Below are 17392 nucleotides of genomic sequence, written 5' to 3'. Positions count from 1 at the left end.
TCCCGCCCACAATACCCGCCCTCTCCCCCAGCTACCAATCCGCCTCCCGCCACGCCCCACCCCCTGCCGGCGGGCCGTGCTCCGTGCTCCGCCCACCTGCGGACTCGCGCAGCCCCGCTGCCAAGCCGAGCGCTCGAGCGATCTCCTTCTAGGTCCCGCCCCCTCGACCCCCTCCCCCGGCAACCTGTCTGTCCTAGATCCAGCCCCCCCCCACAACAGCCCACCTCATCTAGAGCCAGCTCCTACCCCTAACATACCCTTAAATCCAGCCCCCACCTCCAACAACACACCACTCCTAGATCCAGCCCCTGAACCCCCTAACAACCACCTCGCCTAGATCCCCCCACCCAATGCCCTATACCCCCACCTCTCCTAGAGCCACCCTCCTACCCCTAACATACCCTTAAATCCAGCCCCCACCTCCAACAACACACCACTCCTAGATCCAGCCCCTGAACCCCCTAACAACCACCTCGCCTAGATCCCCCCACCCAATGTCCTAAACCCCCACCTCTCCTAGAGCAACCCTCCTACCCCTAACATACCCTTAAATCCAGCCCCCACCTCCAACAACACACCACTCCTAGATCCAGCCCCTGAACCCCCTAACAACCACCTCACCTAGATCCCCCCACCTAATGCCCTAAACCCCACCTCTCCTAGAGCCCTAACATACCCTTAAATCCAGCCCCCACCTCCAACAACACACCACTCCTAGATCCAGCCCCCAAACCCCCTAACAACTACCTCGCCTAGATCCCCCCACCCAATGCCCTAACAACCCACCTCACCTAGATCCAGCCCCCTAACAACCCACCTCCTCTGAGAGCCCCCCATCCAATGCCCTAACAACCCACCTCGCCTAGATCCAGCCCCCTAACAACCCACCTGCTCTGAGAGCTCTCCACCTAATGCCCTAACAACCCACCTCGCCTAGATCCAGTCCCCTAACAACCCACCTGCTCTGAGAGCTCCCCACCTAATGCCCTAACAGCCCACCTCGCCTAGATCCAGCCCCCTAACAACCCACCTCCTCCGAGAGCCCCCCACCTAATGCCCTAACAGCCCACCTCGCCTAGATCCAGTCCCCTAACAACCCACATCCTCCGAGAGCCCCCCATCCAATGCCCTAACAACCCACCTCGCCTAGAGCCAGCCCTCACCGACCCACTAAGAACTCCCCTTAAATCCTACTCCCACCCAGCCCCCTAAGAACCCTCTCCCAAATCCAGCCTCCTAACAACTCCCCTCGCCTAGACCCAGCCAGCTCCTTGCTCTTCCCAACAGCCCCACTTCCACCGTCAACCCACCTGCCTCCTATTGATTTTCAGTAGCGGTGAGTAATTCTGTTACTGCATTAATTAAGTACCTATTGTAGTGTGACTGGGCTATGAAAACTACTGTAGCCAAATAATGGATTGTAATATTTAGCTGGAGGTACTCTACAATACTTTAAGTATCAGGGGGTAGCGGTGTTAGTCTGCAGCCACAAAAACAACAAGGAGTCCCGTGGCACCTTCAAGACTAACAGATTTATTTGGGCATAAGCTTTCATGGATAAAACTACAATACTTTGGAAACGTGGTATTGTTTTTGTTGTTTTGATTTTGGGCAGAAGGTGGCACTGTTAGCTCTGTGTTCAGTGTCTTGTGCACTTTAGTGCAGTTGCATATTTGGCAATTGAGCTGTGCCAATAAACTGAATGTATTTATTATGATAGCTTCAAAGTCAGCCAATCCCTTCTGGGGGTACAGACTGTAATTCCAAACCACAGATTGGATTCATATCTGCAGTGAAAGACTAGTCCGTGTCCCACTCAGTTCAGACTTTCCCCACCAACCTGCCCTCATTCCCTCCTTTGTCCAGAGATAGTCTGAGGGGAAATAAAAAAGGCTATGCTGTGTGACCTGAAAGGTCTGTTATGCCCCCAAAAGATCGTAATTGTTTTTTCTTGTCCCCAAGAACATCAGCAATTCTTCTCTGAAATGGTGCTTTCTGGTCACTCAGGATGCGCTCTTTTGTGGTCATCGTTACCTCGAATTCTCCTTTTTTGAGTATAATTGGACAATAGTAATAAAATGGAATTATATATGTGCAGCAGCAGTGACTTGAGAGAGGGCCTGCTAGCCCTAATTCCCCACTCTGCCCCTTCCTAAATGGCCCATCCCAGAAGAGGAGGCCTTTGTATCCAATTCACCATGTGGAGCAACAATAATTAGACATCCATTCATGTTAGAGTTTTGCACTGTTTGTGAATGACAACAGAATCTGATAGGAGTTTTTACTGCCATTGTATTTTGATGTTCAGTATATTTACTTTTTAATGTAGTGATAGATGCATAAGTGTGTTTAATAACTCTAACGATAGGGGTGATGGTATGTTTCTGTTTTCTGCATACTGCATCTCTAAATATAAGGAGTTTGATTGTTAGGGGCTCAATTATTACTTGAGTTTTAACTAATGAAGTTATAATAATAATACCTAGGTCTTAGAAAGCTGTTTTCATCAGCAGATCTCAAAGCACTTTACAGAGGCGGTCAGTATAATTATCCCTATTTTACAGATTAGGAAACGGAGGCACAGAAAGATGAAGTGACTTGCCCAAGGTCACCCAGCAGGCCAGTAGCAGAGCAGTGCTTTATCTGCTGGGCCATACTTCCCCATAGAAGTGTAAAACTGGTGTAAACTCTACTGGTTTGTTGTAAACCTGGTGCAGTGGGGTAGATAAAGAGTACCCTAGTTGTCTTCTGAAATCCAGTGCCACATTGTGCCTATGTTGAAATGACTTGCCAAATGTTGTGCCTTTATTTAAAAGAGGGCAACCGGGATGACCCAGATAAATATAGGCTGATTATCCTGACATCAATCCTGAGCAAAATCTTGGAAAGGTTAATAGGGGATGTAACCAGTAAAGAATGAAAGGATGGTAGCATAATTAATGCCAAACTTCTTGGCTATGTTCGTTAATTAAAATAAACATAATATAGACTGAAAATACATGTCGGCTGTCTGTGAGTGTAAAACGTAACACTAAGGAATCTGTAGTTGATTCAGATGTGTAATTTAAGATGAGAGAGAACATATGGATTGGATGACACATTCTGGCAAATTCCTTATTTTTTTATAGAGACCTGTATGTTCTTGATTTGTTCATTGAAAACAAGGGACTATCATTCTGACTCAGGAATAACTGAACTAGCTTGTTTTTTTTCTCTACAACAGGATCATTGACATCCAGCAGGGCTGGACCTAGGCTTCACTGGACTGTTTGGGTCCCTATGTGAAGTACATATGATGGGGTGTCACCTCAAGTCTGCTTGTGAGCCCTCACTTCCCCACAGCCACACATACCCTTGTTTAAGAGGCTCCAAGGCCTCTTCTCCTGAGATAGACCTAGTCAGGGAAAGCTTCTATCTTAAGTTGTTCCTTCTGCTCCCTTCATCATTTTTGTTGCTCTCCTCTGAGCTTCCTCCAGTCTCAGTATCTGTCAGGCAATTTGGAGAACTTAACACCCTTATCTAGATCAGTTTCACCAGAGCTGCTGAGGTGGTGGCTAACTATACAGAGTATTGCTTTTAATTAGGCCACCCAAGAGTGTATTTACTGTAAGAGACCATAGCTGCACATCCTGCACTGTATGACTACATGCACAGAATTATTTTAAAGGTGACTTGAAAGGCTCTTTGTTTGCCATGGCCTGAATGTAGGTTTCTGCATCTCTTCTGGATCACTAATAACAAAGTAGAGTTTGAGGTGTATGTGATGTTAGCCGCTGTAGCATAGCAAGCACAAAATTCTTGGGTCACATAGATGAAAGACACTCTTTTTCAAATACTGTAATTTGCTTAAAACATATTTAATTTTAAATTAAATGTTTGGGGTTCTTAAATAGATTTTTGTATCACATTTCAGTTCAGCCTTACTGCTCTACCCTGCCCTGTTCTCAAGGGCCAGCAATGCATGGAAGTGCTAGCCAGGACCCCAGTGTGCTGTTGCCCAGAGAAACAACAAAGCACGTACATCCCCTTAGCCTGCACTGAGGAATCCTGCCTTGTCCAGCAGGGAGGGATCCTTTTGAAGAGAACAGTCTGGACAGCATCTCTGTTCCACTTCACTGTTCTTGGTTCATAAATTCATATGCATATAGGCTTAGCCTTGTAATTTCACTGCTTGGAATTCTTATGAGCCAGTTGAGTGCTACTTGAATCCAAGTTTTTATGTTACAATACTTTTCTGATCAAAATGTGTTAGTTTAACAGAGCACTCTGATTATATTTAGCTAGATACATTTCATTTTACTAACTTTTGCAACAATTTTTTTGAATTCTTTGAAGCTGTAATATTAAGTGTATACATGCACACAAAAATTGGAATGAGACTGAATAATTTTAAAATTTATTGTTTTAAGCACAAGTTCTGAAAAAATACTATGCATTCCCAATAGTTAATTCTATTAAACAAGCTTACACATTTGGTTATTTTATTGTTTGTTTTAAAACAACAGTGAGCTGAAACCATTACAGAAAGGCTGTTGTATGGCCATCTCTTGGAGAAATTTGAAACATCCAGTTCATTGAAGATTGCTAATATTTATCTCGGGTTCCAATATTCCCTTGCTCACTGTTTTTTCTTTCCTTCTGTATGTTTAGTATAGGCACACATTCTGAATGACTAGTTTCTGATCATGTGGACAGAGTGTTGGAATAAGATTTTATAAAAGATTTTATTGTAAGTCAATGCACAAGAATGTTTTATGAGCAATTTTGAGAAATGTGACAGTTTAGTTCTTTACAAAAGTTTACATAGATGCCTTTTATATTTTTGATATACATGCTATTATACCAAAACTGAAAAATCTTTCATTACAGTTAAGATGCCTTTTTACACATATTTATAAGTCATAGATTTTAATCCCTTCACTTCAGTTGAAAATTGAATAAGCAACATGTAAGAAAAAGTCTGATTTGTGTGTTTGTTGCAGTTATGTTTTTTAAACACATAACAAAATAGTATACTAAAGTGAAGGGGTTAAAGAGGCTCTGATGTCTCATGGAAAACATTCTGTTTGGGAACAGTTCCACTTAGGTACAATTTTCTGGTGTTCTCCCCTGACTGTTGAATGTTAAAGGCTTTTGCTTAAAGACAGGAATGAAATCCTGGCTTCACTGAAGTCAGTGTTAAAACTCCCATTGATTTCAGTGAGGCCAGAATTTCATCTGGGATTTTATTCCTTAAAAATTAATCTCTTCTTGTTAATTCCTCATTTTAAGATACAACGATCTGTGTGACATCATAATTATAGCAACTAATTGAGATTCACAGACATTCCCTTGGCTCAAATTACTGCTGGTGTAATGCACAATTTCACTGGAGTCAGTGGAGTTGTGCCCATTTATGCCAGTAATAATTTTTTAATTTAAGGAGCATGGGCCTGATAGAGCTTTAGTTCTTTAGTACCTTCTCCAAAATGAGTGGTGAGTGCCCTCAATTTCCAGACAGGAGCAAAGTCATCTTAGCAACTGACAGTAGATACTCTACTTCTTGCAAGAATGGAACCCTAGGAAAAGAGGAACAGAACTCCAAAAAGCAACAAAGATCCTGTTTTCATATATCTGTTCCCTTATAATAACAGAACAAGAGAACAAGAGAAATGCAGAATTTTGATAGAGTTGCCCCTCAAAATGTTTTTTTAAAGTTTTCTGTGAGACATCAACACATCTTTAAGTGGCCTGTTGTCATGCAAAAATAGTATATTCTTTCTGAGTTTACATTCATCTTATAGTAGTTTATTTACATATAGATCACAAGATTGTGCTTTTCACACATGGAAAAGAAATGAACTCAATTTGATTCATTCTAGAAGAATTATTAAAGACAAATTTCTTTGTTATATGCAGCAAAATCATACCCAAGGCAGTAATGACACTGGACCTTACTATTGCTGAGATAGTAGCAATTGCATAATGTACTGTAAAAGCCTACTTGAGCAGCAAAGGGATTACCACTTTTTCTCTATAATGTACACTATAGAATCAAATATTTTACCCTGAACATTTGCCTTTCAGTACCGCATTACTTAATTACACATATTGCCAGTTCTGTAAGGTTAGGACTCAATGCTGTGCGAGTTCTATCGTGTATCTTCTTTGATGGTTTCTGGGGCAGGGGAGGTATGTTGGCTATGAAATATACTGAGTGAAGATCATCATATATAACTATATATAACTATGCATCATTCTCTCAAGGGGATTGGGCTTGAAGGTATGTTTGAATCTGGTTTTCTCATATGAGCAAAGGAGGCAATCTTTTCAGTGGACATAGTATCAGGCCCAAGGAAACTTTTTTTTGACTATATAAAGGGGAAGAGCACATCATATTATGAAGGAAAATGAATTGTAGAACGACCTCAACATACTAGTCTGCTCAAAGAGATGCCATCTTTGGGGGACCAGACAATCGGCGCACCACAGGGGCCCTATTCTCATCTGACCCTGATTTCACACCAGTGTAACTCCATTGACTTCAGTGGAGTTAACTACTTTTTCTTCTCGCTGGTTTGTATAAGAATCAGCCCCTATACCTTCAAGTGATAAGATGAAAATACTTATTTTTAAGCCATCCAGAGGAGAAATGTTTCTGGAGAAGAGCAGTACATACTATCATTTATTTGATGGCACTTGAGTTTTTAAGGGGAATTCTCAAATAAGATAAAGATACACAACACACTGCGTAAATTATTACCCTGAGATACTATAAAGAGGTCACAGGGAACTCAAACCTAATGAACACTGGGATTTTCCTTGCAGTGAAAATAAATATTTTCACTTAAGGGAAAAACAAAACATGCAAAAGGAAGACAGGTGTGCCAGATATTTAAGGAAAGCATGTTAGTGCTTATCACGTTAAAGAACATATTTAGGCACATATTCATTTGAGGTTTTAATCCTTTCTAATGTTTCCGAGGTTATTGAGGCTGAGGGTGATCTGCAGAGGAAGTTCTAATTACGCAAGATAAAATTACCGGGGGGGTGAGGGTGGCTTTAGTTCATGTACCCAGGGTTTTCCCCAAGATTTAAAAATTGACACACTTTTGGGATGTGGCTGTAGAAAAATATTCATTTGAGCCAATTCTTTCCAAATTTGACATCACCTTGGTGTGGTCATGTACATATTTTTTTCTTCCAACTCCTACTCCCACCCCCTCTAGTATTAAAATTAACAAGCATAAATAAATTCAAATTAGGATCCTCAGTTGTCTGGACAGGTCAGATGGACTGAATCATTTTAGAGGAAAAGGCAAGTAAATTCAATTCATGCTGTAGAGAAAGGTTAGTGGAAAATAGCTTCTTTTACACATCTGTTTATTTAAGGAACTAGTCACTGGTTCCTAAAATAGCTCATATTTGCTTAAAGGAGAAAAAAGGTATTGCACCTGATGCTCTGATGCTTTGCACTGTGGATAGTCATTTATATCAGTGTAACATGAGTGTAAAACACTACCAGATCGCAATGGTAGTGTTTTACACCAATTTTCTACTGATGGAAATGACTACACAAGATGCAGGGCAATGAAGAATCAGGCCCATAGAATGCACATTTGATAAATCAAATAAACACGTGCTGTACAAGCGAGATTATGTAACAGACGCAGTCTCCTGTGTATTTTTAGCTGTTTGTTCTGAAATGACTTTAATAAAACAGACTGAATAAACCTACCTCATTAGTTCAATTCATTTCATTTCTTTTAAAGCATGCAATGGAATTTCAGAGGGAAGATATAGATTAATAGTTTAATTAATAGGCTTTTTAGTATGAAAACTATTGATGGACTCCAGTCTCATACAGAAAAATAAGTTTGTAGTCACAGCCCTAGCAAACCAGGTCATCTAGCAGCCTCATGCTAGTGTGTGGATTGGTATAACTAATAGCAGCTATTAAAAAAATAAGTTCAGCTGAAAGAAACCACCAAGGCTGTTGACTCATGGAGTGTCCTCAAGTTCCTTGAATTGTTTAGGCCTGCAGCTTTTAACACCATGCTGTTTGAGCATGTAGTTCCAGAGTCTGCTCCTATTCCACTGGGGAGATACTGCCTTTCTAGTGGCTTCCCCTTTGCCACAGTGAAGGCTAAGGCTTTATCCAGACTAACTGCTTTATATGGTAATTGGGGTCATGGACTTGTATTAGAGCTTTGCAAATGTCCAAAATACAGGGAAGGGTTCTTCTTTGATAGATCTTGATTCAGTCAAGGAAAAAAATTTAAGTGGTTGTAGCACAAAGATCAGTCTTTCCCTAGCTGTAAGCTCAATTTTAAAGACCCATCAGAAAGAAACCTGTGCCCCCTCCCACTAGGGTTACCACTTTTGAAACGCAAAAAAACGCAGTACCTTCCCTCTCCGCCCACCACCCCGCCCCAAGCCTGCTGCAACTCCAACCCCCAACCACAAGGTAACTTGATCAGTTGGCAAGAGCAATCAGGACAAATGCCCACTTTTGCAAAAGAGCAGGATGCGATGTGGAGGAAAGGGAAGCGAGTAGAGATGCCAGCCCTGTGCAAGAGGGAGGTAGGGCTGGGGCGGGGGAAGGAAACTTTCCAGCATGCAGAGATCCGGCAGGGTTCCAGCGACCGGCCAACAACCTTGTGGAGGTGGGCAGGGTTCAGGTGACCAGCAACAGCCTTGCATGGGGAGGGGAGGGGGAAGTGGCAGGGTTCCAGTGACTGAACGGCCTTGTACCGGGGGGGTGGCAGTTCGGGCGAGCAGCTGGGGGTATCCCATTTTCCCCTTGGGAAATATGGTCACCCAAGAGATAACACGTGATGGTATCACTCTCGCATGACTCAAACCCTCTCTCACACACACGCATGTTGCTACTGTATTTTCAAACACGTTTAAGCAGTTATCGCTTAAACTGCAGAAGTGGGAACACTGCAGCATCTTTAGCTGCACAGAGACTTTTGACATTAGATATCCAAGTGTATTATGATCATAATGCAAATCCTTAGGCAAATCCTTAAAAAAGATAACCTGGCAGACTAAATTATTTTTCTGGTAAATCCATAAAAAACCCAGCCAGGCTGGTCAAATACCTGCCAGGTGGTAACCGTACCTCACACCATGCCATCTCACAATGGTGGTGGGAAGGCAAATCATCAAGGAAGCTTCCCCCTCAGCAACATGGGCACTCAGGAGTAACATCTTCGGCAACACAAGAGAGGCCCTTCACTGTTGCGCTACAGCAATGGGAATATGATGTCACCATTTCTAGCAAGTAAATTTGTTTTACTGAACATTGTTCACCATTATAGTTCATACATTGGGGCAGAGCTCCATTCCTCTACCTGCAGCTGTGCCAGGGAGTTAATCTGATGGGACTGCACAGCACTAGCAGCATGTGAAGCAATAAATTAAGAATCAGGAGTGTATAGGATGGTGAGGGTTCATTTACACTAGTTATCCTCCTCTTGTGAAGCTTTTTATTTTGTAGCTCCCACAGAAAGTTGACCCTTATGAATAGATCAGTCTGCCAAAGAGCCACCAATCCTTCCACAGCCTTCCCAGCTTGTGCATGTATGAACCCATGGGCATATTGTGCTGAATCAGCATCTCAAGGAAGATCTATCTGCCATTCTATAAACTGAGTTCAGATGCACTGAAAAAAGAAATACAGGGAATTCTATAACTTCCTAAAATATTTTTGCAATTACGAAGTGGTATTAATCTGGGTTTTTCCATTAGGCCTAATATGCTGATGGGTATATTACATACAAATGAAATCAGGAGATTTATTTCCTCGTTCTCTGTTAGTCAGATCATTGATGATTACATAAAGTCAATGGAATTTGTCTTGCAGAGTATAAAAGCTGTCACTTAAAAAACCAAAACAAAACGACCAAAGATCTAGCTTGAAGTTCTAGGTTAGGGAAAACAGACTTAGTTGTGATTTTAATTATCAGTCTTTGAATGTTTGAGGTAGACCACATTATTGAATTATCCAGGATTTCAGTCACTAATCTATAATGTTATATACAATCATATCAACAGATATATCACATACCTTTTTCCTGATGTGTAATCAATAGTATTTGGGGACATTAATAATAATGTAACCTTCCATGATATACTTTAAGATGTGCTGGAATTTATGTATCTTTCTATGGATATGTAGTGTAGTTTTCAGTAGTCTCCTACAGCGTACATACTGTAAAAAGATAAGGTACTACAGCTGATGAAAAAGGAAGATTACTGTTATATCAGTGGTGAGGTCTTGGAACAACAAAAGGTTCAGACACAAGGTCAGGTGCTTATTCATTTCAACTGTGTCATTCTGGCTCTGTACTTTTGAGTACGTACTTTAATATTGCTACAAAGTCCATTATTCAGAAGAATTTCCTGCCGCTTCATACGGAGACACTTGAATAAAGCTCTTCTATTTGTTTTTTGAAGTAATCTCTTAGCTCTCGTCTCCTAGCCTTTAGTGTTGGTGTCAGCAAGCCATTTTGTATTGAGAACATATCAGAGTGGATGTAAATGGCTTTGACCTGAAATAGAAAATGAATATATTTATGGCAAAACTAAACTAACATCATCCACTATTAATTAATTGATTAATTAGTACTAATCAAATCTCCTGAAATCGTAACTATCCTGCTTAGGTTATCAGCAAAAATGACTTTGCTGGGTCCATCTTCATTCCTACTGGTTGTCTGTCCATATCACAAAGCATCCACACACTCTTCTTGTTTAACGGAACTCTCAGGACTGATACAATATTTGTGTTTCAGGTTGGAATTAAGAATCACTAACAGAGTGAAGTGGTGAAGTATGAACACCACCTGTCTATACTATAGCTGTATCTCACCACTTCTCAATCAGTCCCTCATATTTTTATTAGCACTAGCTTCTTCCTGCACCATAAACCTTTGTCCACATGCTCCCCTCAAAATATTACCCCGTCCCTAAAAGAAATACGCATCCAGTCTGCTGTGCTCTTGTTCCACTGTGTGGTCTGCAACGGAGCATATGCCCAAAAAACTCAAGAGTGGCTCAAGCAGAGGGGAAATGTAGCTATGCATGATGTTGCCCCATCCACAAAATTTCCACATAGCTGAAGGGTCACAGAGTCAGGAGAAGGAGAAATCATACTAAGGGCATAAAAGTCTTCTGATTCAAAGTTAACATGATGATGATCATGGAAAAAAAGAATGATGTTTTAGTGACCAGTTACAGTGATAAAAACCACTCAGCCCAGGCAAATAGAATTTTACAAGACTGTCCTTACTAATCCTCGGTGTCTGAGCACAGCAGAAAGCTTGGTGGCACAGATCGAGTGGGTTGTGTTTCCATTATAATTATTGTGGTGCTGGTGGTGGGAGACAGTAGAAAACTACTCTGTATGGTTGGCCACAATCCACATGGTTCAGACAGGACTCCTTAGCCATCTTTTGCTTTTTTTGGCCGGCACCAACCCACTTCACATTTTGACAGACTAGGAGGTGTAGGAAATGTGGTTTAAGAGTGACCTTTTTATTCCATGAAATCCTGTGGCTCTCTTTTCCCTGTGTGCATTTTATTCCAGGGGCAAAATGTAGGGACCACAAATAATTTCTTTATATACTGTGGCCAAGTGACTTTTAAAAGGGACTAGTGATTTTGAGTGCTGTAATTTTTGGGTGCTTAATTTAAGACGCACTAAGGGGACATGATTTTGGAACACCCATCCTCTAAATTGTCTCTGAGTTGAGCACTCAAAAACTGTGGCACCTTTTGAAAGTCTTGAATTATATGTAATTATATACAAAATGTTTACATAAAAGAACAACATAGAGGTACAGCAATTATTTTTAAAGTTATTAAAATGGTAAACTTTGTGCATTAATGTTATAGCTAGTTAAAAAATTATGAAAGAGTCTGATTAAAATTACAAGACCGCTCAAATTAACAGTGTCCTGTCTGGATCCAAGAAAAGCGTTAGAGGAAAATTAGACTGGGTGGCAAAGGGTTCTGCAGTACAGCATAATATATAGTCCCAAACCAAAAGGAAGAGTTTCTGGTAAATTCGCATCTACTTGTGATTGTCTTCTTAAAAAAAACCCAATCCTATGACAAACATCCAGAATATATTGGCCTGGATCCACTACAGATTTTTATATATCAGAAATTCAGGTCTTTTCTGCTCAGAAGTGCTTTGGGGTTACTGGAGAACTAGTGAAATGGTGACATCACAAGAATCAAGGTAGTGAAAGTGGAGCAATTGTGAGGAGAAAGGATTTTTAATTGGACTTGTTTAAAAACTCTTGGGTTTGCTTGTTTTAGTTAATGCCTATTTAAATAGTCATTAGACCAGAGACAGAGTGTGAGAATGACTCTATAGTTTAGGTCACTCACCTGGAGGTGACCAAAGGTCATGTCTAATTATTTATACTTAGTGGAACAGCTTAAATAGGAGAGAATGAGAAAGATCTACCCAAGAACATCCCATTGCTCAATGACTGGAGCAATCTCCAAATTTAAATGCCTTCTCCACATCAGGTAGAGGGGTCAAAGAGTGAATAGTTTTGGGTTGACTGAAACTACATTTTTTTGCAAATAAACTTATTAGTCTGAAAAAATTCATTCAACTCTATCTATGGGGAAGGTGGACCCATGCAAAGGGACATCTCTGTATGGTCCATACTGATCAGATAATCTGGCCCAATGTTAGGTCATAAGAATCACATACTGCTTTACACACGAGGCTTTACAAAACAGGTCCTTGTTTTCGAACTGCAATACATTCAGGTATTTCCATTTCATATTGTTTCTCCCTAGATTTTTAGCATTGCAGCAGAGTTCTCCTCATAACCTCACAGTTTATTTAATACATGTCAGTAGAACTGGTGAGTTAAAGGTATTCATATTGTGAAGATTAGGCAGGAACAACCCAGGGTAATTACTAGACAGCCAATTTCATGTATTATAATCCACGCTCCATGTGGAATTTCTTTTATCAATTATGGAACTGTCAGAAAAATGGAGACAAGGAGATTTAAAGTTTCTGGAGCTTCTGCAAACTCTTTAACACACTGGATTTTCATTGGACTTCTCAAGCAAAAACAAACAAATAAATGAAGACTATTAGTGATGTTTAAATAATGTCTTAGATATTCACTTTTATATTACTATTTTAAATAACAGATATGCAATAAAACATTAACTTTTAAAGAAACATTTCATGTCAGCCTTTTTATGTGTTTTGATCTATATTATTGCTACCATGAAATACTGCATCAGTTTCAGAATTTTCCTGCTTGAATGTTTGTAATTCTGTTGCAGAAAATATTTAGGCAAGCGTCAGAAAAGGATTAGTGCATGCACTGAAAATAAACAGAGCAGCTGTATTTTCTAGGTCAGTTACATGAATGGTACTGTAATTACAGACCTGATCCTACTTTGCAACATTGCTTTCAATGGGAGTAGGATCAGGCTCCTAAAAATACTGTTCTTGACCTCTGGTGATTATATCAAGGATTATATAGGGCCTGCTCTTGTATTCCCTATGCACCCATAACTCCCACTGAATCTGCTCTGACTCCTGCTGTGTGCAGAAAATGGGATCAGGGACTGTAGTCCTTATTTAATCAAAAACGATAAAAATAATTTTCAATGGTATAGTGGTGCTTTCACAAAATTCCTGCATGGAACCATCAAAATAATAATGAGGCTTTTATTGCTGTAGACTTTTGTGGCAATATTCATGCATTCTTAAGGGGCCAAAGAGTTTAAGAAAGACACAAATGCAAGCTATAATTACTTTCAGAAACAACATAATCAGACATTTAGGCTTTATATGATGCATACTAACAACTGCCTCTTCATCGTAAAGGGGCGAGTTATCTGGCCATAAGGAATAATGTTATCATACCTGCTCAAAAGAATGAAGTCCACCTTCCTTCCCTAGCCGCACCATATCTTCCATTATTGCTTGTGTCAGTTCCTGGGTTAGAACACATAATTTTCCGTTACCCTTCAAGAGACATCTTTACATCCAGTGATATTATTCAGCAGGAAATAAAGTTTACTGATCAAAGCACAAATACACTGTTGATTCTGGCAGTTCATACATCAGTTAGCAAATGTTGCTTTAAAATAAATTCCTTTATAAATAGAAAATTAATGAATGCTTTATAAATGAGTAATGTAATATTTTTATACAGCAGAAAATGTAAGGCTAACATTTTCAAACTTTGGTGGTGAAGGATAGACATTTAAAGCCTTAATCCTTCAAACTCTTAGGTAAACTCTTAAGTGCCCGAATAGTCCCATTGACTTCAGTGGTATTCATGTGCTTTTAAAGTTAAGTGTGGGTGTAAATGGATTGTGGCTTAAATCATCTATGTTTCATGACAGTAGTAGGTGCTCAGTACTTCTTAAAAACCACTCTGTTTATTAAGGTGCCTAAATATTAATATAAGTGCCACACTTTAGTCACCAAGGTAGAATATTCTCACTTAAACTTTGCATCTTGCCATTATTTATAACAACTACTATTAATTTTTTAGCTGAGTTAAACATTAATTGGAGAGAAAAAGTGTTACCTTCCATACGAGTCTAAAAAGAGATTGCATAGGTTTAATTATAGAAAAAGAACTGTATGATATATATTCACAGAAACATTCAGAAGAGTGATCATAATGACAGACAAATGATTCATCTAGTTCGGTTTTCTGTCTATGACAGCAGGCGATGCTCAATGCTTGGGGGAAAAAAGGTGGAATATGCAGGTGTAAGATTACTGAAGACCTTGTCTTCTTACATATTTGGAAAGTACCATTAGTAGTGCTACTAAATAAGAATGATGTTAAGGAGCTTAAGGGCTTGGTTTGCCTATTCTCTTTTATGTGAGCATACCTTTATTTCAGTGCTATCATTTCCTAGTGCTGCATATTACAGATCACTGTTAATTAAACGCACACACATATGTATTTTTAAGGACACACCGTATTTTTACAGAGCTCTGCATATGTTCCCTCAAACCCTCTTTTTCTTGCCCAGCCTGGCATGACTTCAGAATCAGGTACAACAATTCCCACCAAGAAGGCCTGTATCAGAAAAAAAAATGTATCAGCCAAGGAAAGAACCATATTTAAAATATAATATTCCAGTACATAAATAATCTCTCTTAGTTTGCCAGGTTTAATCATTTCAATACAGCACTGTATTTGGCTAACATTTCATGATGAAGTATTTGTGATAACTTTTATCTGAGGAGAAGAAATGTTCAATATATTTGCCAGAAAAATATAATACATTAGCCCAGATTCTGCAATTTGAATTCTACTTTGCACTAAAGCTAACAAAGTTACTTTGCTTTTACGCTGGTAGAAACGAGAGCAGAACTTGGTCCATTTTGTTTATCACTATTCCATTCATGGATCTCTGACCATCCAGGGAAATCATATTGATATCAAAGAGAAATATGTGTTTGGCTCCAGGGCACGATTAGTGGGTAAGAGTTAGTTGTTATGGTGTCTGAAATTGTACCTGTTGCTATGTAAAACACCAACCATTGCATATGTAAACTATATGCAATGTAAACTGGATGCTTACATATGCAGCTATCTCCACTGTGTGCGCAAAAGCAGATTTTTCACACATAAAACTTTAATGAGCAGAATTTTGTGGGCAGAATTTCAGAAGCCACTTTTGAAAACATGTCCCTAATTATTCTGTTTTAATACAGAGACTAGTTCTGCCCACCTGCGTAAGCACTTGGCAGACAGACCTCTGACATGCAGGTCCTATGCAGGACATAAGTGATGAAGGGTCCTGCACTTGTCCTCCACTTGTAAATTAAAGTGCAGCTCTAGCATCTGCTCTGCTGTTCTCTGTTTCTAAAAGTTGATGCCAATAGTCTCAGCGCCCCAGCAGCCTAACCTTTGTCGAGTTTTTTTGTAGGCATCATGGCACAGGAGAGTTTTAAGGAGGGATCTGAAGGAGGATAATGAGGTAGCTTCAAAGGCTAGATTGTCACCCATTCCCCAAGATGTAAATAGTCACTCGAGTGGTTGGGGGCCTAACTAGCTATGAGCCAATTCCAGAATTGAGGAGGAGGATGGTGAGGGGTAGAAAGGTCACCTTTACTGACCCCTTGGTGCCAGGCACAGAACCTGTCAAGCAGAGGGTCTGGCTCTAAAATTATTTTGAAGTGTTACATTTTACCTGTAAGCTGTCTCCATGCACATATATCTGGGCAATAGGCTCACTGCGGATGTAGATATTCTCAATCTTTTCAGGCGCAATATATTCTCCCTGAGCAAGTTTAAATATATGCTTTTTCCGATCAATAATTTTAAGTGTCCCAGTCTGTTGGGAAAGAGAGATGATGGTTACCAAAACTGTTATTTGAATATAGAGGCCCAATAAACAATGTATTTTTTGCACTTGACTCTACATTTCATTAAAGAGCGAACAGTAAAACTGGGAGGAGGTGCACAATCCCCTAGCTACCAGCAAGAGTGGACCATCCAGGCACAGCAAAGATCAGAGCATGAGTGTCTGAACCCAGGAAACTGGCTCTACCCAGGGTTTATTGGTGGTGAACTGCCCAGGAGAAAAGGTTGAATTTAATCAGTCTTGCAGTCCTCACTTGGAAAAGAGATTTTTCAGGATCAGGAGGACATTTTTGATAAATATAGTCTCTTAAACACAGGTTGTATTTTCAGCCCATCAGCCATGATAGAGTCTCTTTAAGGGCCTGTCCAAACTTCCATTATAATAAACTCAACCATCATCATGCAGGGAAGGAAAGTGCTATTCTGGTAGTCAGAAGAACTGTTTAAAAATACCAAAAAATACTTCATGACCATATTTGTCGTTTTGTCCCAGGCCATCATGCTGCCCAGAAATTTTGCATTTTGTGACATTTCTGCCAAATGCCTATTTATACATCGAAACCAACAAGTTTTTGATAGACATTGTCTTTCTTCTGAAAGACAGATTAAAATAAGAAATTTCATTAAAAACAAACAAACAAACAAAAAGGTCTTTTCTCCCCACTTTTCAGTCTGAAAAAATGCTCTGTGCACCTGCATTTGTATGTGTAAAACAGGGTCCAGAATAATGGTGTTTAAAAAACTCAAAAAATAATGGAAATGCTTTGGTATTCGGAGGTTTCCCCGTTCTGTTTTGAGTTTGTCCTCCCACCTCTTGTTCCAGGTAGGACATTTTTTTCACCTGATAATTTTTAAAAAGTATTTTTTAATGTAGATGTTGCTGTTTAGACAAATTCTTTATCAAATACTATTAGAGTTTAAATATGAAAAAAAATTGCAGAAAGTAGTAACTTTATTTTCAAAAGTGCTGAGAACTTGCAGTTCTCATGGACTTGAATGTTATTTGAGAGCATTCAGTACTT

The 17392-nt window shown here is 39.8% G+C and overlaps 1 protein-coding gene across 1 annotated transcript in view; it reads right to left on the bottom strand.

The window, feature by feature from the left end:
- Positions 1 to 4381: 4381 nt before the first annotated feature.
- ACSL6 (acyl-CoA synthetase long chain family member 6) overlaps positions 4382 to 17392 on the bottom strand; it is an 86275-nt gene continuing 73264 nt past the window's right edge. The window contains exons 20-23 of the mRNA XM_045027861.1: positions 16198 to 16341; positions 14976 to 15077; positions 13901 to 13972; positions 4382 to 10538 (exon numbers count right to left, since the gene is read on the bottom strand). Coding sequence (XP_044883796.1) covers positions 10398 to 10538; positions 13901 to 13972; positions 14976 to 15077; positions 16198 to 16341 — 459 coding nt within the window. The 3' untranslated portion in view covers positions 4382 to 10397. The remainder of the gene's footprint in view (positions 10539 to 13900; positions 13973 to 14975; positions 15078 to 16197; positions 16342 to 17392) is intronic.

The sequence above is a fragment of the Mauremys mutica genome, chromosome 8 (genome assembly GCF_020497125.1).
Source record: "Mauremys mutica isolate MM-2020 ecotype Southern chromosome 8, ASM2049712v1, whole genome shotgun sequence".
NCBI lineage: Eukaryota > Metazoa > Chordata > Testudines > Geoemydidae > Mauremys > Mauremys mutica.
Note: the sequence above shows the minus strand (reverse complement) of the source record. Positions and strands in the feature narration are given on the sequence as shown.